We start from the raw sequence: 23,406 nt of genomic DNA, 5'->3' as shown, positions 1-23,406 counted from the left end.
AGACCTTTGAAGAGAATGGCTAGTTCCATTTTCTTTGTTTCTGTTCTTGCTTTATTTGCTTTGCCATCATTGTTCTTCTGTCTTGTGTTACTGGAGTTTTAGTTTGTGTGTATGGTTTCTATTGTTCCGTTCTTAAATGTTTTAAAAATTCTAAGCTGCCCAGAATCATTGGGAGACAGGTGGTATCTAAATTTGATAAATAATGATGATTAAGGAAGACATTAATCCATTGAGAAAATAGTCTTTACAAGGAAAACAAAAGAAAGGCAATAGAGTTAGTGAAGGAGAGGCAGTGGAGGTAGTTGAATGATGCACGTCCTCGGTTTGGGTACTGGAGAAAGGGGAGCAGGGTGATATTTCAACTGAAGACAATAAAGAAAGGATGACAAAAGAAGGAGATTCTTGCTTTTTGCCATGGAGCGGAAAATGAGGAGCTTCCACCACCATCTCCATTTTAGGAGTATCTGCAGGGAAGGGGTGTCCAAACTTGGGAACTTTAAGACTTGTGGACTTCAACTCCCAGAATTCTGGGAGTTGAAGTCCACAAGTCTTAAAGTTCTCAAGTTTGGACACCCCTGCTGTAGGGTATGCTCACAAGAGTTAAGATGGCAGCTGCAACAATGTGACCAAGTTTTTTTAAAAAAATAATGTTGACTTTTTAAACCACATCCTACAGACTCATGCTCCATTTGCAGTCATTCCCAATGCTTTGCCAGGATGCTTAATTTCTTCTACCTCAAAATACACACTTGGATACTGAAAGGCCTCCCCTCTCTCTGGTCTGTCTCTTCTCTTCTGGTATCACCAATTTCTAACCATTTATTATGTCGGCTGTTTTAAGGAAGGGCAATTATGTCTTACTTACTTTCTGTGTAGCAGCCAAGGAACATCCCCTTCTTGTTGAAAAACACCAGTCTGATAAGAGAGTGGAAAAAGTCACAAAGGATAGTTTATGAGAAATGAACTAAATTGTCCCCAAAATAAATCCATTCTGGTTTTGTTGGGCATAAGCATTTTCAGGATTCCCCTATCTTTTTATCTAATGTATAGGAAAATAAAGCTCCAGAACAGCTGATGCTTTCTCTGGTCTGTACAATTTTAAAATGACACAGCAGTCTTAGTTTGTGGGATTTAGGTCTATAAACATTTACTTTGGAGTACAATTTGATGAATTCTGTAAGATCACTTCTGAGTGGACATGTTTAGGGTGTTTGTTTGGAACAGTCAATTGCTTTTAATTAAATTACTGTAAGTTTGCTAAACCCCTGCAGTTTAAGTCTTTTTTCCTGACACATTCCTGCCTTGTTTCACACTTCATTTTGGAAATCTTGTGGGGGGTTTCTGGTGCTCCTAAACTATGCAATATGAATAACAAGCATTATCAAGACGTTTGAAGGCTTAATATATCCTTACTCTAAGGTGACTTTCATCTCTTGCCTGTATTGCTTTTTTCTCTGTGTGTATTATCCAATAATTCATAGGCTCCCATCAATGCTTTATTATTTATATGTGAATTTCATACAATATATATCTGCTTTGTTTATTTTTATTGTTGCAATCTACAAGGGATAATACGCTCTTTGAAAATATAATTCTGTGTTAAACACATCTGTTAAATCCATGGCTGATCCTGTAGTTAGTCTTACACATCCTTTTGACCTACTGCCACTCAGCTGGCTATAAACAAAATCCTCAAAACACAGATGGGATCTGTGGGATGGATAAAGAAAAGTACAGAAAGTGACAAGTTGATCTGGCCAAAATCAAAGCTTTTGTAGTCGTCTCTGCATTGTAGTTAAGCATCAGAGCCAGGAGAAATATTTTTTAAAACAACAGTGATGATGTGGTTGTTCCTTGTTAAAAGATCAGCTAAAATCTCTAGCTGTGGCTTTTTCTTCTTCTTCAGAACAGCTGGAAAAGTGATAACACTGTGTGTGGTGCTGCGTTGGTTGTATTTACTGTATTGGAATGATGATGACAGTAACACAACTGAAGCTCTCTCTATGAGGAGTCAGCTGCATTGCAAACAGGAATCTTTGTCCATTTTTGTATCAACATCCCCAACCTTTCTTCCTCCACCCCATCACATTCCAGCACCCCATGGGTTTGCATGATCTCTGCAAAAATTACACCACTCCTGTGTTCCTTCTTGGAACAAATAACAATAACTTCCTCCCTTCAAAGTGGAGCCTTATAGCCCAGGAGCAAGACATTTCTCATCATGAAAAGAAATTATTCCGCCTGAAGTACGGAAAACAACTCCACTTTTGAATTTCCTTTTAAGTTTAGAATTGAAAAACATGTATGTGTACATGCTTGATATTGTGAACAGAAGGAAATACAAGCAAGATCAATAGTTTTCAGCCTCAGAGGTTGAGAAACAGCAATCTAGATGTTCCTCTATTTCCCTCTGTATTTATGCTTCTTTTTTTCTTTGTTTTGCTGATTTGAGGTCGGAGAGAGATTTAGAAACTGGACATTTTTTCCACCCCCACCCCACACTTCTTCAGTCACTTTTATTTCTCCACATTATTCTGTCCTGTAAAAATGGCCTGGCTATTCTATTTCTGAGCTGAGAGGCATTTCCATTTTCTTCTTCACTGGAAAAACATTCATTGTAACAATACAGTAGGTAGTAAAGACATAGAATATGCATTTACTAAATTCCATTTATTAAAATTTCCAATTTCAATTACTTCTTCCCTTGCTGCTCATGCTGTTATCGCTTTTGGCTGAACGTCTCTCTGTGTGTACGTGTGGTACAGGTTTTCCATTAGAGAAGTTCTTGCATCAGGAGGAAGTAGCATTGAAGTTTTAAAGAAAGGAATGTGTCTATGCTTTAACTTGACCTACAGTCCACTCAATTGGTGGAGAGAGCTATTCCTGTTAGCTTTGCTGGAGATACAGTTAACCACTTCTTTGCAGGAGCAGGATGAAGACATGCTTGTGTCTAAGCAAAATGTCTCAGTTGCATCTTGGTATTCTAGTTGGGGGAAGTGTAATTTCAATGGATTGGCTTAGTGTAGCCATACACTAATTCTTGCTTGCTTGAAAAGTTGAAGGGAGAGTCTTCTGTTCCTCTCAGTTCTTCAGGGGGGTGTCCAGTTTAGGCACTGTTACTCTCTAGGTGAAGCAACACAAGCAAATGTAGATGAGCTGGCTGGTCTCTCCCCATTAGGCAGACCCAGCAAGGTCTATGTCAGCTTGCCATAGCCAACTTGCCACAGCCAACCTAACCCAGCCAACTCACTGCAGAACAACTCGCCATGGTCAACTTGTCACAGGACAACTTGCTGTGGAGCAACAACAATTAATCAACAATTAAATTTAATTATTTAAAATGATTCAAAAACATTTTATTTTTTGTCATTCAGATTTCATTTTGTCCCTCCTTTGGCATCCTTTCTTGAATTATTCTATTCCATGGCTTCTTCAATATTAGTGTAATTCTCGTCCCGTGGTCAGTTGGCCGTAGAGAATTGTCCCATGGCAAGTTGGCTGTGGCGAGTTGGCTGCAGTGAGTTGTCCCATTCCAGACCAAGGATACTATTTGGAGTTACATTTTAAGTATATAAAAAGAATATCTAAGAAGAAAAGGCTGGCCTTTTCCTACCCTGAGCCCTATACGTTTCTTTAATCTAGCAACCATTTTAATCTAATCTGATTCTAATTTCATTTTCCTGTGGTATAAATTGCCTGTTTACAATCAGTTGCTCTAAGGGATAGAACACGAAAACATATGGAGGCAACAAATTGTGTCCTATAGTAGTCTGTTGATTACCCAGAGGCTGAACTGCTTGGAACTCCTTCTTTTCTTAAAGCTGTACAACAGAGTTATTTAACCAGTCCCAAAAACTCAAGTGGCAGTGTGCTTCCAGGGAAGTCTGAAACCAGAGGGAAGAGAGAGCACAAAAAGTGCAACCTATTGTGAGGAGAACCAGAATGTAAAGAGGGTTGTTTTCATCAAAAAATAGTTTCTGTAGGGTGAAAGAAATGGAGGGGAATGCATGGAAATATTTTGAAAGAGGGTCTGGACTGAATAATTAATGTTCTTCCAACAGTGTGTCATAGAGCCATTGTGGTGTAGTGGTTAAATCATCAAGCTACCTTAGAAACAGGAAGATTGTGATTTCTGGTCCCAATTTAGACACAAAGCCAGCTGGGTGACTTTGGACTCACCACTTCCTCTCTGCCCTAGGAAGCAGACAATGGCAACCCACTTCTGAAAATGATGCCAAGAAAACTGTAGAAACTAGCCCGGGCAGTCATCAGGAGTCAACACATGCACACATGTGCGTGCCCACGCCCACCCACTCACCAGTGCCTCACATTAGTGCTGTTCCTACCAGTACTTCCACAAATTTCATATCTGCTCTTGCTTGCCTGAGCCATATGTACATACACTGCATGTTTGTTTGTATATGTAAACATGCATGGAACATTTAAATCCCCCCCCCCAAATTACTTGCTACGTTGTTTGCCAAGATATATTATTATAGAATGATTTCCAAATTATGTAATGCTTTATGCAGTTTTTCTTTCTAAAAAAAAGTTATAATAGATTCATTCAGAAATTTTCATGTGTATCTTGAATAATCCAGATTTCAGTCATGTGTGCTTTTTGTAGATTGAATTTACTGCTTTTCTTTTGTTTTTTTTAAATGGCATCAAAATGAATCTTATCTCTGTGCCTGTTTCTATTACTTTCCTCATCTATTTATAGGAACTGAACTATTTCTGCTGATAGATTTCAGTATAAGTGGCTGGCCAGGCGTGGCATAGAAAAATACCTGCCCCACCTGCGCTTGGAATTTCTTAATATATAATGATAGTGTGTGTCTTTGTTTTGCATTTTTTTCTGTTATCCAAACATTGAAACTATGTAGGCCCCAACAGAAAGTGGAGGATAATAATTTAATAAGAAATATAATGAATGCTTCTTCAATACAATTGCCCACTTAATTTCTGAATGTGGCAGAAAAAGCAATCTTTAATTTGGCTATTAAACCTTTTACCTGCAGATTGAATATTGAGTATAATCCCATCTATTTGTCCCTTTGGGCATCAGAAACTGGTAACAGAGATTGACCATAGTTTTTATCTATTTTTCCAGAATAAAAGGTGAAGTAACTTTGCATCCTATGGATCAAACTGAATATATTTAGTTATATGCATCCCATTTACTGTTTATGGAAATTCATTGTTTGTATTTCCATTTTTATTTTCCTTATTCCAAGTATAATACTGCTCTTTTTTTGCTTTCATTTTTAGAAAATTTAAACCACAATGAAAAGTAATATTGAACTACTTCTCTGTTATGTGCGTTTTGTCAGTTCTTCAATGTTTTCCACATTCCAACCATCTTCTGAGCCATGAAGGCTGAGGTTGACAGGAATTAGGATACAGCATATCCATATCAGGGAGCTGTTCAAACCTTGAATGTCTTACATTTGCCAATTTGAACAGACTTGCACATCTGCTTACTCATCAGAATAAATATTCCTCTGCTCCCCAGTTAGGTAGAACTGTCTATCTAGAGCAGGGGTGTCAAACTTTATTTCGTTGTGGGCTGCATTAGGGTTGTGTTTGACCTATGCGTGTATGGCTGGGATGGGTGTGGCCAGCTTTCCGCCACTCGTCGAGGCTCTGTTTTCGGCCATGACAGCCTCCTGCAGCCCTCTGCCAGCAAAAACAGAGCTCTGTTTTCTCTGGCAGAGGCACTGTGGGCCAGTCCTTTGCTGTTTCCAGGGTGCCCCTGTGGCCAGATCTAAGCCTTGAGTTTGACACCCCTGATCTAGAGTTTGATAAATCTGTTGCTGATGTGGAAACATTATTGTTTACTGATAGGATATAAACATGATCCATGGTCTTAGGTTTACAGTTGCAATAATGTACGCCTCCTAATTGTAGGACTTAAAATCCCAATAAGGTCCATGCATAGTACTTTTTTTAAATGTATTGTCCTATCAATTCAGTTTGGTTTTTTTTGGATATGCATTTAATTTCTTTTTAACTTTTGGAATGTGTGTTTTTTAATGTTGTACGCCGCCCTGAGTCCTTTGGGAGAAGGGCGGCATATAAATCCAATAAAAACAAACAAACAAACAAACAAACTTTAAAAAAAATACTTGTTGCTGTCCTCGGTTAAACATCTCTAAATGCCCTGGGGGATTTAGGGACATTTTAAGGACGTTTTTCCATCTGTTTGTTAAAGTATAAGAAGGTGACCTTGGAGGTCAGCTGAATGAGGAAATATTCCTTTCTGTATCTTGAGCCACAGATTTTCATGAGTAGGCATTTAGTACATCCTCTCGTGTCTAGAGAATATACTAATGTGTAAGGTAGAAGATCTTCTAAGAGCATTGTAGGTAACAGTGCAGCACCTTGGAAGCCTGGAAGCCTACCAGCAGCTAAAGCAATCCCTACATGGTTGTAATTATACTATTGAAATGAGTAAACTGGGTCAAAAGGTAGGTGGCTGCGTTTGGAGCCAACTATAGATTCCAAGTTTGCTATTATTTCTATGCACCAGATTCAGTTCTTGAGAATGGCAGTTTCTGGCTAACCTTTGCTGTTACCAAAATCTGTGCTGTCATTGGAGGTATAATATAACAATTTGGATCAATGGATTCAGGACCCAGTAAAGACATGACTTGTTCTGTATGACGTTGATCTTGGTTTGATTCGTAAACTCGAATATCTTGACTATTTGAGTAATTGCCTGTGCTTTGTTTTTTGGATCTAAAACTCCACTTTCAGATCCAAACCCAGTCACCCCACTTTTGTCTTTGTCTTCTTCTGACCTTTGGGTTTGCCTGTTTTGGAAGTTGGCTCATTTTTCATTGTATCATTGTTCTGAATCATATTGGTGTTGACAAAGAATCAGAAAATGTGCAGGTGATAATTGGATCTTAAGAAGTACTGTAAGAGTTTCCAAACCTTACCATAAAACGACTCCCCCCCCCCCCCAAATGTCAGGATACAGGCTTTTTAAAACCAAAATATGGGGAGAAAGGAAAATGTAAACTGTAGTTGTTTTCTTGCCTCTTAAATTCTTCTGGATGGTGTTGGCTAATTATAGATAAGTGAAAAGTTCATTTGACCTAGTATTTTACAGATTCCAAGATTTGCCCAGAAAACAAAGTTCCTGCAATTGAGTTCTAAATCATGGTAAAAAGCAATGCCTCTTGCTCTTTTAATTCAAGATGCACATTAAGTACTAAATTTGTTTCATCTTTGCCCCCTATCGCTTTCTCTCCAGGTTTGACAGATGATGAAGATGTTAAAGTGATGCTGCAGGGAACCTTTTTCTGGAAAGTCAAGAATTATCAGCCCCAGAAACAAAGGCTGTTCCGGCTTCTTGAAGATGGGATGTCTATCTGGTTTGAGACTCGTTTTAAAAAGGCTCGCTCCAAGCATATTTGTAAGTTTCAAAGTATTTACAAGTGTTTTATTCTGAATTTTACTAAATGTGTTAATTCCATCTGTTTAACCTACATTCTTATGATCTAGTATTTGAAGTATTTCTGGGCTAATCACTTAGAGAAATCATGCTGTGGCTTACTCCAGAATTAAGAACTCAGAGATCTTTCTGTCTTTGACGTTCAATGTTGATAAGCTCAATTAGTTTGAAAATTGATGTTGATGAGAAAAGATGGTGATTCATGAAATTTTGCATGGAAGAGGACTATAGTGATAGAGAGAAAAGGAACACACACGCACATTTATCTAATTATGGATCATGTATTATAAATTTCCTTCTGATCTATGTCTTCAAAGATTTCCACCATTGTGGGGGAAATGTTAGCATAGTACTGTAGTGATTGTTTATTCAAGATGCTTATTGGAGGCTACAATCCATATCTATGACAAGACAAAAAAAAATCATTTTTTTAAAAAAAAATCCTGACTGTCTTTGACAGTATTATTTTCTCACAGGTAATCACAGCTAAATTTTGTCTTTCCTGGGATTAATGTAATTCAATATAAAACTGTCATCAGAGCATCACATTTTCATTCAAGCTTTTCTTGTTTGTATGCACCAGTTGTCATTTTCATCTTCCCATTTAAGTCAGATATGAAATGTTTATTTAAATATGAAAAAAATGGAGCTTGAAAGCAGAGCAAAATTATTTTCATATCCTTTTGCAAAAGATTAATTATTTTCAATAAATATAGAATATCACGTAGACTTTGTTATACAGAGTAAAACATTTCAAAAATCCTAACACATTTTAGCTAACGAGATCCCACACAAAAGCAACCATCTCAACTTTAATTTCACATGGGTTATATTTCCTCACTATTTCCTTCTTTTGTTGTTATAGTTTTTAGCTGTTTTATGCAACAGTTGTGAGTCTGGTAATCTATTTTTGTATGAAGAAAATGAAAAAAAGCAAACAATTGCACCAGATTCAAAGAAAAGGTTTAATTGAAAGATATGGTGCTCATTACATTTGAATATGTCACTGTTGTTCTTTTTTTAAAGACAGATTGTCAGTTCACAGTTAAATAATATGTCTATTATTTTTCTTAATACTTATAACTATATCAATATTCATTAAATCATGAAGCCTTTTACTTCTGATCTTCTTTTCAAGAAAAGAATTGTAGTGATAGACAAAATTAGCATCAATTTAATTTCTAACTGCCACACTGTTAATTGGGCAGTAATTAAATAAGGCTTACAGGTGATATTGAACTGTATCAAACATTCAGAATTTATGTAATAATGCATAAGGAGTTAAATGTTTGTTTTACTTCAGTGAAAGGTTTCTGCCATACGAGACTTTTTAAATCTTTGATTAAGATATTTACTTTCCACCTATGAACTCTGAAATGGATCACTATTTTACCACGTGGTCAGAAATATTTTATTAATGGCTCTAATTATCTAATGGATATGACTTATGTTTTTGCATTCTTGTTCTGTTTTAGTTCTTTGTTTCTGACTTACCTTTTGTACCTATACTGAAAACAATTACAATATTCCTAAAAAAGAAAAAAAAGGGAGAGAGTAGTAGGAGAGGAATAGGTGGTCAATTATATAAAAAAAGAATTATGATTGAGGACTTCCTGATTCATGGCTTAGGCTGTTAATTTGTGAAAATAACTCTTCCCATTCACAAACAAGAAATACTTGTACTCTCCTGACTCCTGTATGAGTTACTCATAGTTGATTCCTCTGAGAACAGGGTGTGAGGTAGGAAGGCATGGGTTTATTTGTTTTCTTTGGACATTTTTTTTAACTTGATAGGGGTAGCACTGCCTTGCTGGAATACATTTTGAAAGATAGGTATACTTTATTAAGACAGGGTGAGGCAAGGGAAAAATGCATGAAGATTAAATATGTTGAATTATGGCTTTACTGCTAAGTATAAAAGCTTGGGTGTAGGGTTTTTTTTGAAATACAGACTTGCTTGGGCATGTGACAGTGAAATTACCTGTGATAACTGTCAGTCAGATGCTCTTGTTATCCATCTCTGTCATGGGGTAACTTTCTAGACCAGGCATACAGTCTTCTCATGAGGAACAACTGTCTAGGACCCAAGTGGGTGGTCTCACGATCTCTTCTTTGTCCAGAAAGAACGACGGACAGTCAGAATTTACCATCCGGCTGCTAATCTCTCCTGCAATGCCATTCCCGGTCTTTCAAAGACATCAGCCATAGATCCTCACTTGGAAACAAAACTATTTCTGAAAATATTTTAATTGCTCATAGGGTAACATAATAACATCTTGAAAAGTCATAAAAGCAGTTTTCCAGATGAATTTATTTCTGATATAATTAAGATAGAATTAGTTTCAAATGTTTCTTCCTCTCCTGAACTAAACCATGTTTTCTATGATCATGCAACTCCCTCTAACACCATTTTTTTTTGCTTTCTGTCACGTTAATATATGTTAACTTCCTATCACAGCTATGCAAACCTACCCTCCCTATCTTCCTTTACATAGAATGTTGAGATTGCCTTACATTAATTATTCTCCCATTGTTTTCCATTATTTCCACTGTACTGATTTTTTTCCAGAGAAAATCTGAATCAGGAATATATGTTGAAAGACTGCATAATGTTTTTTATGTGAAATACTAAGAATCCTTTTTCTGAAATCATCACTCAGAGTCATTGCACCCACAAGAACTAATCAAAAGTAACTAATGTACTGTATCATTTCCTTTTTTATGTTGCTATGTCAGACGTGGAGATTCAAATCCTCCAAACTAGGATTTTCAGAAATTATAACTAATTCACATACATGATGAGGTGGAAGCAAAGGCATTTCATAGACAGTGGGGAAATGTTGAAGGGCAAATTGGCCAATATGTCTAGGATTGGTTTCACTTGAACTGAAGTGCTTCTACATGTAATTAATCAATTAATTATTAATTAATATGCTACCCATCTTGTGGTTCAAAGTGACTCTGAGCAGCTTACCGTGTAATAAAACATACATATATAAAAACAATTTAAAATTACAAAAGATTAAAACAAGTTCTGGTCGCCACGATGTAAAAAAGATGTGGAGACTCTAGAAAGAGTGCAGAGAAGAGCAACAAAGATGATTAGGGGACTGGAGACTAAAACATATGAAGAATGGTTGCAGGAACTGGGTATGTCTAGTTTAATAGAAAGAAGGACTAGGGGAGACATGATAGCAGTGTTCCAATATCTCAGGGGTTGCCACAAAGAAGAGGGAGTCAAACTATTCTCCAAAGCACCCGAGGGTAGAACAAGAAGCAATGGGTGGAAACTAATCAAGGAGAGAAGCAACTTAGAACTGAGGAGAAATTTCCTGACAGAACAATTAATCAGTGGAACAGCTTGCCTCCAGGAGTTGTGAATGCCCCAACACTGGAAGTCTTTAAGAAGATGTTGGATAGCTATTTGTCTGAAACGGTATAGGGTTTCCTGCCTAGGCAGGGGGTTGGACTAGAAGACCTCCAAGGTTCCTTCCAACTCTACTATTGTATTGTATTGGAAGTTTAAAAATAACCACAGGTTTGCAGTGGAGAGGTGATTGTACCTTCTCTGTTAGTGGACCAATAATCTCCAGTCAACAGCTTCTTCAGGGCTCCATACTCCAATGGGCACAACCAACTTTTAAAGTGTTTCCTGAAGATCAGGAGGGAGGGAGAGGATCTCACCTCCAATAGCAAGACGTTCCTAGGAGTGGGGACCATGATAGGAAAGGCTCTTCTCCTGGACCTCACCAGCCACAATTACTTGACTGATGTGGTCTGCAGTAGTCCGTTCTGCCAGTATGAGTGGAGTGGGCAAACTAAGGTTGCCAGGTGTCCACTATTTGAGCGGATAGTTTGCTTTTTTCACATTATGTTCACTATTTTTTTTCACAAAATAGTGGACATTTTTTAAATTCAAAAGCTTTATGATGAAATGGTACGTAATCTAAAGCGGTGCAGTCTAAGAGAATAAGGATAGGAGAATCGTGTTTTGTCTTTTTTTTTCATAAGTTAGAATGAGACAAAGATTGAATATCCATTGAACTCGATTCTCCGAAAAAATTATTAATCATACTCAATTGTTTCACAAGACATTTAATAAAAGTATATAAAATTATTTACATACTATTTTTCTTAACTCGCATTTACCTATCATATTTATATTATACTTTTTTCTTAGTTGGATAGGTATGTTTTGGAACACTCAATAACGTATCATCATTTGAGGTTCAATGAGTACTAGCCTCAATATGTAGAGCGCGAATTTGTCAAACCAAAGATTTCATTGAAGCATTAGAAACATAAAAGTTAATCATTGTTTTTATGTAAATACTATTTTGCTGTGTTCTAATTAAATCACCATGTAAGTAATATTAGGTTAATCTTTAGTAATAGCCATCAGTTGAATCAGTTCTCAGTATAAAACACAAATACATAGCTTCAGTGAATTTAGCAAGTCAGAATTCCATGAAGTTTTGCACCATGTTCCAACACGTTGGTTAAGTTTGTTTAAAGCGGTCGAAAGACTTCTTTAAACTGGATACCTCTAAAATCGTATTTTATTTGTCTTGGATCTGATGAGTGCCATAAGGTTATCTGGAACCTTATTTCGGATTAGGAAAATGAACTCGCAAAGGACGATGAACCAACAATTTCAGAATTGTATTTATATTTCACGCACTTCTTCATGTCAATAATGCAAGACACCCTACTGAAGCTGGAAAGCAAGTTTTTTCTTGCATGTGATCTTCAAATTATCATGTGTAAGCTGCGTGATTCTTTGCAAAAAAAATACGATGAGCAGTTTTTTTGGAATGAAAGTTTTATTTGCCTTATGTAAAAAACATTTGCCTGAGAATGCCGTGCAAAAGTTCAAGAAAGAAGCCATCAATGTGTATCAAAGAGCCATTGCGTACCTAGAAAAGTGGTATAATTTCACCGATTCAGTATATGAGATGCTAAATTGTTTCAATCTAATTGATCGCAATAATCCTCCAACTTTAGAAGAAATGATGAACATCTGGTTATTATCATCATGGCGAGAAGAACTTTCACCCAACACTCTCTTCGATGAAATTTCTGCCTTAGAAGAAGTTTATGTTCATCTGCAGGGCGATTCATCCCTTGAAAAGTGGACGTACTTTTTCAAGAAAGAGTCAGCTCCGAATTTACTGAAACTGTTCCAGTATTGTGCATCAATTCCAGTATCAAATGCAAAAGTTGAACGAATTTTCAGCATCATGGGAAATTTGTGGGCTGACAAACGTAACCGACTGCTTGTACCATCAGTTCGAAGTGAACTTTGTATATTTTTTAATATTTCTCAATGTTGTACTGAAATTAAAGAATTATTCCTTAAACACAAAGAATTGATCAAAGCTGCGTAGTCAAATAAAAAATACACACGACAGCAAAGTAAAATGTAATTTAATATTTTACATATTATAATATATTTGATGTTTTGAAATTTAAGTAAAGTTTTGAAGTGATTATTTTAATACGTGTTAAAATGTTTGTAAGAAAATATATAATTTAATTGTAATTTTTTTTAACTACTTAACCCCCCCCCCCCCGTTTGTCCGCTATTTTTTGGAAGCAGACCTGGCAACCCTAGGGCAAACCCATTGGAAAAATATGTCTCCTACAATGCAAAGGATTATAGAGCAGCAGTCCCCAACCTTTCTAGTTCCATAGACAGGCATGGTGGCAGAGTGGGGATGGTTTTGTACACACAGCCTAGCTCCCATACATGCACAAATGAAGCTTTGTGCACTTGCCTGCTGCTTGTGTGCCCAGTTGCCAACAGGCCGCGGACTGGTACGGGTCCGTGGCGCAGGGATGGGGGACCCATGTTATATAGCCGTGATTATGAACCTATGGGATACATGCCAGAGGTGGCACACAGAGCACTCTCTGTGGGCATACACCGTCCCCAGCTGCTCTTCTGGATTCCGTCACATGTATATGCCCCAGCCAGCTGTTGGTGTACCGTCATGCGCCGGAACCCAGAAGAGAGCAGCTGGTCAGTGCACTTGTTTGCCAGACCAGCTGTCCAGCATGCATGTGTGTAACAGAACTCAGAAGAGCAGCTGGCGGCCACACACATGCATACTGGCCAGCTGCTCTCTTTTGGGTTCTGGTGTTCTGGTGCGCGCACATGCACACTCCAATTTCAGCACCCAGTGCCAAAAAAGTTAGCCGTCACTGTTATATAGCAATGATATACTGCAGATTATTTATTTATTTAAATTCACATCCCATCCAACCCAAATGACTCTAGGTAAACAAGTTAAAAGTATAAACTCAACAACAATATAAATCAAAATTCTAAAAGCAGCAGTTGCAGTAAGTCAACAGTAAAAAGGTTCTCCCAAGATAGACACCAATAAGATTTGGCTAGAATTAAAAAGTGGTGAAAAATATTCTAAAAGCTTTGACAGAGGAAGTTTTAATGAACCTCTTAGGGAAAGAGTTCTAAAATAAGACGTCCACACAGAGAATTCCTGTTGTCTCATGTATCCTCCTCACTTCATAGGTCTTTCCACCATGTTATGAGAGAATTAATTCTTGCTGTATGGGACTTGTAGCTCATTACCAGCTCTTGATTTTGGGCTGGAAGCCTATTAGTAATCCGAAGCAATGGAGAAGTAGTGGGATTGTGTTGACTCCATTCACCATTGTTGTTATTGCTTTCACAGATGGCAGGTTTTTTTTTTCTTCTCCCCTTTTTTACTTTCATGTTGGGCTGTGATTTTAGTGGCAGAAATCATTACATTTTTGCTTCATTTTTCAAGAGTTCTTATTAATTTTTCCTCACAGAATAAGACTATGTCACAAGACAGATCCATTTGGCTTGAAGGGGAGGGAGGGAGGCACTAAGAATATAGGTGTACCTGCTTCCGCAGGTAGTGTGCATTTTTAACCCCTAAAAGGAATAATTTCAATCACTGCCTTCAAGAGAAAAGAGGGTTGAAAAATTTGACCTTTCAGATTCCATTTCTTGTTTCACCTTTTCCCAAAACTTCTTGCCTTCTACTTTCCAAACTATAAGAACTTCTAAACCAACATTAGGAAGCCAGTGTAAATGGGCTTCTTGTGGATATCTGACAGAAGGGAAATTTGCAGTCTGTGATGAACTCTAGGGCAGTCTTTGTTAAAGTGTGGTCTGGGGATCCTTCAAGGCCCTCTCAGCGTTCCTGTGAAATCATAATTATACCCGTACCTGTATAAACCATATAAACAAAAGCTCTGCTATAATTTTTAAAAGTGAAAAGGGGGTCCTGAGAGCAAGAAGTTCAAGAAACAATATTTGAGATAGCCTAACAGAGAAGAGGTGGTCCATTTCCTCGGCTGATCAAGCCAATAGTTATCTCCTAAGTTGGATCCTTTTTTTCAGAGGTATTTAAAATTTTACTGATAAATGAGAAATGTTTGAATCAATTAAAGTGAACAAAATAAAACACATCCTGGTCTGATATTTGCCTCTTCTTCTAGGAGTCCTAGATTATTATTCCCATTCTGCCCAGGCATCATAAAATCTTTATTCTGGACAACTTTTTTTCTTATGAGTTCTTGATAGACTCTTGGGTGGGAAATAAAGAAAACTACCTTATATCACAGCCAAACACTGCTTCCCCTACTTTGGACCCACCTTCTGTCTTCTGACCTGGAATGATGGGAGATGGAATTCAGTATGGTTGAGAGACATCAGATCAGGAAGGGTTAATTGGCACTAATGACACCCATTCTCCAGGGTCTCAGAGACTGGCTTTTCCAGACCTGTGGTGAAATATTATGAGTTGAATCTTGAGTCTTTTGCCTGCTCATTCTATGCTCTACTATTTGTTTATGTATTAAATATATATACAATTCATCCCATGGTGCGAGGCAACTATAGTCTTCCCCTGCTTTCTTTTGGCAAATGAAAACATTTCCACTGAAAGCGTTAGGTATTCGGTGAGTTGAGACACCTAGAATATTTTTAATTTTTATCTCTCTCCATGAATGACTCCCTTTGATGCCTTGTCTTTCAGTCTCCATCCTCCATGTTGAAAGTGTACGTGAAGGTTACCAATCTGAGGGGCTTCGGAAATTTGGTGGTTCTTTTGCAGAAGAGCAGTGCTTCACTATAGTCTTCAGGGGGAAACGGAAAAACCTGGATTTGGCTGCTCGGACTGGGACTGAAGCCCAGCAGTGGGTGAGGGGACTCACAAAACTGATGGTCAGATGTGAAGCCATGAACCAGCAAGAAAAGCTTGAGCAATATCCTTTATTTCTATATCAGCAAAGACTTAGAACTGTGATAGATATTATTCTCTCCTTAAAGCTGAGGCAGAGATTTTAAAAAGAGAAAGGAAGTTTTTGCTGAATCAGTACAAAATCCACCTTTCTCTTTTTAAAATCTGTGCCTCAGCTTGTGTTAAGTATAGACACCTGAGTTTTAAAAATACATATTTGAAATGGGATTTGAAGCCACATTTGGTTTCATGGGTTGCTGTGCATGGGTGATGCACAAAAGAAGCAAATAGAATTAGGAAGCATCTTACCCCTACTATCTTGTAGCATCTTCCATGGCAGGGGAATGCTGTTATACCATTATACTGTATGCAGGGCAATGGCCACAGAGTCAAAAGTTGATTTATGCCTCAAAGGTCAAAATGCATCAGCAAAGGAATTCTATGGCAGTGATCTTGCTGGAATGTAGCCATTCTCTATTTGAAAACTCTTACCTAAACAAAGGAGAAGTTATTGGCTTTAGAAGCAGCTATTTATTTTTTTCTGGAATAGGTTATATGGACAGAAATTGCTTCTTTTCTTACAACTTGAATTTGATAAAGACATTTTAATCATATGTCTACAAATTAGATAGAAATTGCTCAATCAAATATTTGTGGATAGCTGATACCTTTGTATCCTGCATTTAAAATGTGCCCCAACTTCCCTTTTTCTTAAAAATTTGTATTAAGACTCATCTTCACAATTTTCTTAAATTAACTATGTAAGACAGAAGGAGAGTGAATTTAAATTTTTAGGCAGATGCTTCCCAGTTTTTTATATTGTCCTTACATTAGGCCTTACCTGGATCCATGGCATCTTACATGAAGCTGACAAGAACAACGACAATAAGATGAGTTTCAAAGAGATCAAAAACATGTTACGAATAGTAAACATAGATATGAATGACATCTATGCTTATCAGCTCTTTAAGGTATTCATATTATTCTCTGTCTTGCCTTCTAGGTTCTGTTTCATGCCTTTTTCAGCAGTAGCTTTATATTCAAAAGGTGCTTTGACAGCTTCGTATGTTCCATAGTTTCCTGTACTAGTTAAAATTTTGGACAAAGACTGAGGTTTAAGTCCATTATCTGCTGTGGAAATTCTCTAGATGATTTTGAACTATTGTTTCATAGAGCAATCTACCTCACAATGTTATTTGGCCTTGAGTTTCTGGAGTAATGTATATAATATGTATTTCCCACCCAAAAGATGTTACTGTTTTGATCAGTCCTACAACATAATGAATACTCCTTTGTTTCTTCTCTTAGTTTCCCTTTCATTACGCTTGCTGTTATAGCAGAGGTGGTATAGCAGAGGACTACTGCAATGCTCTCTACATGGGGCTTCCCTTGGGACGCATCCGGAGACTGCAGCTAGTTCAGAACGCAGCCGCGCGGGTTATTATGGGGAGTACACGTTACTCCCACGTAACACCTCTCCTGCGCGAGCTGCACTGGCTACCTGTGGCCTTTCGGGTGCGTTTCAAGGTATTGATCACCATCTTTAAAGCGCTCCATGGCACAGGACCTAGTTATCTGCAGGATCGCATCCTACCACACTCGTCCCTGCGACCTATCCGCTCACACAGGGAGGGGCTCCTCCTGGTGCCGTCCGCTAGGCAATGCCAGCGGGTGACACCTAGGAGTAGGTCCTTCTCTGTGATGGGCCCAACCCTCTGGAACGACCTCCCCCCTGACATTCGAACTACCACCGACCTCCGTTCCTTCCGTCAAAAGTTAAAGACTCACCTATTTCAATCAGCTGGCCTGGCACTTTCTTAGTTTTACCTCCCGGGAATTTATTTTAATTGGGTTTGGGGTTTTAATTGGAATGTTTTTAGGTATTTATTTCTTGTACAGTCTATCTCCCCCTCTAAATGTATTTTAAATGTATTTTATTGTTATGACTGTATTTTATTTGCATTGACTGTACACCGCCCCGAGTCCCTTTTTGGGAGAGGGGGCGGTCTAAAAATCTAAGAAATAAATAAATAAATAAATAAATTCAGCAGCAGTGAGGTGCAGTGAGGTTTATGACTGGTGAGGCTGGTGACGTCATCAGGAAGGCGGGGAATGGGACCACGTGTGCTGGAGACTGAGGCTGCCTCAGCCTCCAGCACACGCGATCCCATTCCTCGCCTTCCTGAGCGCGCTCCGCCGGCTCGCGCTCCGCGATCCCCAACAGCTGCTGCTTTTCTATGCGTCTGGCATTTAGGACATCCAGCTATCTACCTAAACGCCAGACGCACAGAAAAGGATTGCGGAGCGCGCTCCGCCGGCTCACGCTCCGCGATCCCCAACAGCAGCTGCTTTTCAGTGCTTTTCTGTGCGTCTGGCATTTAGGACATCCGGCTATCTACCTAAACGCCAGACGCACAGAAAAGCACTGCAAAGCACTTCGCCTCCAAGCCACTTCGTCTTGATGATGTCGCCAACGTCGCTGCTGGGCGCGGCCGGCCGGAAGTAACCAGAGTGGCGCCAAGGGGTCCGGGTGGATGAAAGAGCGAGTGAGCGAGCGATGGAGGATCAGGCAGCCTGATCCTCAGTCACTCGTCCGCCAGACTGCCTCGGCGCCACTCTGGCTACTTCCGTCCGTCCGCTCATGGCAGCTGCAGCAACGTCATCAAGCCCCTGTCACTTCTGGATGTCTATTGCAGTCGCGAGGAGCGCGCAAAGTACAGCGGAGGCAGGAAGGTTATTGGCGCTTCTGAGAACCCTCCTGCCTCCGCCGGTTGCCCAGCTGGCACCGCCCCGCACGCTCCTCCTCCTCCCTCCTCTTCCTCTTATATATATGAAACTCCCTTGTGGATATTATTATTATTATTATATATTATTATTTCATAATGAGAGGTGAGGCTCTGCCTCCCCTGCCTCCCCTGACTGCACGTCCCTGCTCAGCAGGTTCTGACCAGTTCTGGATAACGGGTAGTGAAAATTTTGAGTAGTTCGGAGAACCGGTAAATACCACCTTCCCCACCCCCATCCATTCTCTGCCTCCAGAATCCCAGTTGATAGGGAGGAAATGGGGATTTTGCAGTAACCTTCCCCTGCCACGCCCACCAAGCCAGGCCCACAGAACCGCTAGTAAAAATTTTTGAATCCCATCACTGTGTTGTAGATCTTTCAGTTTTGCAGGGTTATTAACTCCAAAGCTCTGCAAAAAAGTGTCTGTTCAAAAGTCTCTTATGTTCTCCTTTAATGTAACTTTCGATAATAAATAATACAGAACATCGGCCCCAGGCACAATATTTACTATATTTCACTCCAAATTAAGTAGTTTTTAATGCTTTTTGTAATTTCATGTATTTTTCTGTTGCTGCAGTCTAAACAATGTATGTTATGCAGATGTGCTTTGCTTTTAATTACCTGTTTTAATTGCTGTGTAAAGGAGAAAAAGCAGGTAACTCTTAGTGTAGTGCAGTCTTTTCCAAACTGTTATACTTTAGACATATTGGGTCTGCAATGTATCTAAAGCATATCTAAAGCACATCAATTTGGGAAATCCTGGGAATTCCTGTCAGCTGTCTGGAAATTGGGGCATTATGGTATCAGTACATCTGAAAGTTGCCAGACTGGGAAAGTCTGAAAGTCACCCTTTCCCATGTTGGACATTCAGTTGCTAATCAGGTGCCTCTGATACAGTTTTCATTGCAGTTCGTTTATTCCTCTGCCTCTCTTTATCAGGAATGTGACAAATCAAACAATGACCGCTTGGAAGAAAATGAGATTGAGGAGTTCTGTACACGACTAATGAAACGGCCTGAGCTGGAGGACATCTTCCACCAATATTCAGGCGAGGACTATGTGCTTTCTGCTGAGGAACTGCAGGACTTTTTGCATGACCAGGGTGAAGAAGTAAGCTTGCAACAAGCTCAGCATATCATTCAGACGTATGAGCTCAATGAAAAAGGTATGAATGTGTTACATGTATCTCAACAATATGATAATAAATTATACAGCAAGACAGTTACAATATTTTATCCTCCAGGCACCATTGTTTGTTATGGTGGTATATTGCAAGAACATCCAGAAAGACTGGGTACTTCGGTATCCCAGTTGATCAGGAACCTGATACAGGTTGGATGAAGGTCATTACTTTTTGGAACAACCGCAAAGATTTTTTCCTGCTCCCACTTCTGGAGAGGTAGTCAATCCAATACTGAAAGGCTTGTAACAAATATAGTATAGGGACTACTAGGATTGGGAGTACTGCAGAAAAAATCTATTTGCTTGGGTTTAGTAACTGAGTTCCTTTGATTTTTTAAATATTGTACTGTATAAAGTAACAGAGAGGAATATGTCTGGCGGAGATGGCCAAATTGATCATTTTGATCAAAGAAAAGAATATAAGTACTTTTGTTTCTGAAATGGAAACCGCTTCTGGACTTTGTGCTTGAGATGGAAAAAACCTAAACTTTGATTTGGGGTTTTATTGATTAGATTAATTTGTTGCTATAGAAATGGCTACTTTATAGCTTATAAAAAGTTGAGGTTCGATGTTATCGTATTTTTCTGAGTATAAGGCCCACCTTTTTCCCTCAAAAAAGAGGCTGAAAATCTGGATGCGTCTTATACATCGAATACAGCATTTTTTTGCCTCCCGAAGCCCCGCCACTTTTCAAAAATGGCTGTGCATACCCTTATGGAGGCTTTCAGAGAGCTCCTAGGGGCTGGGGAAGGCAGAAATGAGCAAAAAAATGGGCCATTTTTTGCCCCCCCAGCAGCACTCTATAAGGCTATGCATGCAATTTTTTTGACAAAAAACGGGCCCGTTTTCCCAAAAATGGGCCATTCTTTGTTCGTTTTTGCCCCCCCCTCCCTAGGAGCACTCTGCAAGTCCTCCCAAAACTATTCATGCCTTTTATTTGAAACAAACAGGCCCATTTTCGCGAAAAACGGGCTGTTTTTGGAAGGTTTGCAGAGTGCAAAAACTTTTTTTTCCTTTCGGAAAGCTTTTTAGTTAGAGTGATTGATGATAATTACATTGATCAAGTGCTGTGCCAACAGAAACAAGTCTTAGGTGTTGCAGGTTGTCAGCGATTTCCTTCTCCAGGACATGGATAAATACACCTGGAAACATCTACCTACCTACCTACCTACTCTCTCTCTCTCCCTACCTACCTACTGTATTTCTCTCTCTCCCTCTCTCTCTCTCTCTCTTTCTCTCTCTCTCTCTCCCTCTCTCTCCCTCTACCTACCTACCTACCTACCTATTCTACAGTGGTGGGTTTCAAAATTTTTAGAACCTCTTCTGTAGGTGTGGCCTGCTTTATAGGAGTGGCTTGCCGGCCATGTGAACAGGTGGGAGTGGCTTGCTAGCCATGTGTCGGGGTGGGCGTAGCCAACTTGTAAAATGTGGCAAAACTCACTTAACAACGCTCTTGCTTAGCAACCAAAACGTTGGCTCAGAAACTGGCATTTGAAGCACGCAAGTCTTAAAGCTGTCAAGTTACAAGACCCTTGCACCCCTAACCCTTTAGAAAAAAAATCCCCAGGGGTGTTCAAACTTGACAGCTTTAAGACTTGTGGACTTCAACTCCCAGAATTCCTCCTCCAGTCATGTTGGCTCAGGAACTCTGGCATTGAAGTGTGCAAGTCTTAAAGCTGTCAAGTTACAAGACCCTTGCACCCCTAACCCTTTAGAAAAAAACCCAGGGGTGTTCAAACTTGACAGCTTTAAGACTTGTGGACTTCAACTCCCAGAATTCCTTTTCTCGCTCTTTATCTTGATGATGTGCGGACGGGCAGGGGTAGGGAGTTGGAACCTGTTCTAAACGGCTCTGTAGATTTGTGGAATCTCTTCTATAGAAGAGGTTAGAACAGGCAGGAACCCATCTCTGCTACTCTCTCTCTCTCTCTCTCTCTCTCTCTCTCTCTCTCTCTCTCTCTCCCTCCCTCCCTCCCTCCCTCCCTCCCTCCCTACTGTATTTCTCTCTCTCTCTCTCTCTCCCTCTATCTACCTACCTACCTATTCTCTCTCTCTCTCCCTACCTAACTACTGTATTTCTCTCTCTCTCTCTATCCCTCTATCTACCTACCTACTCTCTCTCCCTACCTACCTACTGTATTTCTCTCTCTCTCCCTCCCTCCCTCTATCTACCTACCTACTCTCTATCTCTCCTTACCTACCTACTGTATTTCTCTCCCGCTCTCTCCCTCTATCTACCTACCTACTTTTAAAAAAAAAAGCTTCTTCAAAACCTTGGTGTGTCTTATACTCCGGTGTGTCTTATACTCCGAAAAATACGGTAATGCTTTATTCTACTGCAACAGAGGGGGGCAGAAGTCAGTGCCTTTTTTTTCTCCCCCCCCGCCTTCCTCACTTTTCTTTCCCCTTCCACTCCCCACCTTGTCCTAATATTTGCTTTTGTATTTTATTCTACAATCTAACAAAATGTTTTAATTAATTTTTTTTAATGTAAAATATTCTAGATTTTATTAGAATTTTTTTAAAAAATGGTATTTAATATATTTTATCATACTGGCAAACCAAATAAGTTATGGCAAAACTGCCTTGCTCTTTCTGTATCACAGAGACAATGTTGCTGTTGGTGTAGGAGTCTGACCTAAACGGCATTCTTGCTGCCATTTATGTAAATTAGATAAATTCAGCCTGTAGATCAACCAATCTTTAATATTTTGCTTATAAGTTAAATTCATTGTATTAGATAATAAAATTAACAATAAAATTACTCACAGCAATATAACAATAGAGTCTTTTATGAGCTGAGCTTCTCTACTTGTAGCTACATGTATTTTCCTTTGTGTTACTGCCACTGTCACCTTCTGAGATTTTTGTTTTTTTTAAATGTAGTTTATAGCCTTGGAATTTTCCGGTTGGCTTATCAGAAATACTTTTTAGTAATTTAGTATCAGAAATACTTATTAGCACTGAACCTGTTTATTTCTTCATTTTTAGTCCAACTAGAGTCACGTAGGTGTTTGCTACCCTACATGACAAAACAAATGAGGGGAAAGAAGAGCCAGATAAAAGCTCACATATAAAGTGCAGCTGTTACCTCTAGTACTTCCTCTTTACTCTTAGAAAATTCTAGACACTTTTGAAATAGAGAAGCAAAGAAGTCACCTTTGCCCAGCTCCTTAAAGCTAGGCAAACTCAGTCCTAAAGCTTCAAGGTCCCGGTTTGTGTAACGGCATGATAGTTTTATAGCATGATTTACTCCCATAATTGTTTTTCTCTGGAACTTTGGTTGGTATAACAATAAATCAAGCAAGTTCAGTGTTGCTGGCAGTATACAATCAGTGCCCATTTGAATGTACAGAAGAGGTACTTAGTAAGGAATGTAAGAGGTAAGGAGTATCTTCTTTTAAAAATATCAACTGAAACAATCTTTCAGATGGCCCTAGATCTCATATTTAACCCCCATTGGATCTTTTCTTGAGAGTGTGACTTTATTCCTTATTAGTATTTTGTTCTGTATTATTCAAGTTGACCCAAAGCATATTAAAAATGGGCAATTTGACCTGTAATCACTGTATTAAACAGGAATTTGTGTACATAGCCAAATTCTGTCTTCTATACAAGGAAAAGTGCAGGAGCCTGATTCATTCTTCCTGCATTTGCTCATCCTGATTCCTCCTCCTCCTCCTCCTCCTCCTCCTCCTCCTCCTCCTCCTCCTCCTCCTCCTCCTCCTCCTCCTCCTCCT

General features: G+C 39.1%; 2 protein-coding genes across 3 annotated transcripts in view; both read left to right on the top strand.

The window, feature by feature from the left end:
* Positions 1–23,406, top strand: part of LOC309401894 (uncharacterized protein) — a 395,822-nt gene that overhangs the window by 132,509 nt on the left and 239,907 nt on the right. The window lies entirely within an intron of this gene.
* PLCD3 (phospholipase C delta 3) overlaps positions 1–23,406 on the top strand; it is a 78,624-nt gene that overhangs the window by 28,815 nt on the left and 26,403 nt on the right. For both annotated transcript variants that reach the window (XM_081971199.1, XM_081971198.1), the window contains exons 2-5: positions 7,262–7,423; positions 15,496–15,724; positions 16,541–16,670; positions 19,423–19,648. In XM_081971199.1, coding sequence (XP_081827325.1) covers positions 7,262–7,423; positions 15,496–15,724; positions 16,541–16,670; positions 19,423–19,648 — 747 coding nt within the window. The remainder of the gene's footprint in view (positions 1–7,261; positions 7,424–15,495; positions 15,725–16,540; positions 16,671–19,422; positions 19,649–23,406) is intronic.

Source organism: Natrix helvetica (assembly GCF_964273705.1).
Source record: "Natrix helvetica genome assembly, chromosome: Z".
NCBI lineage: Eukaryota > Metazoa > Chordata > Lepidosauria > Squamata > Natricidae > Natrix > Natrix helvetica.
Note: the sequence above shows the minus strand (reverse complement) of the source record. Positions and strands in the feature narration are given on the sequence as shown.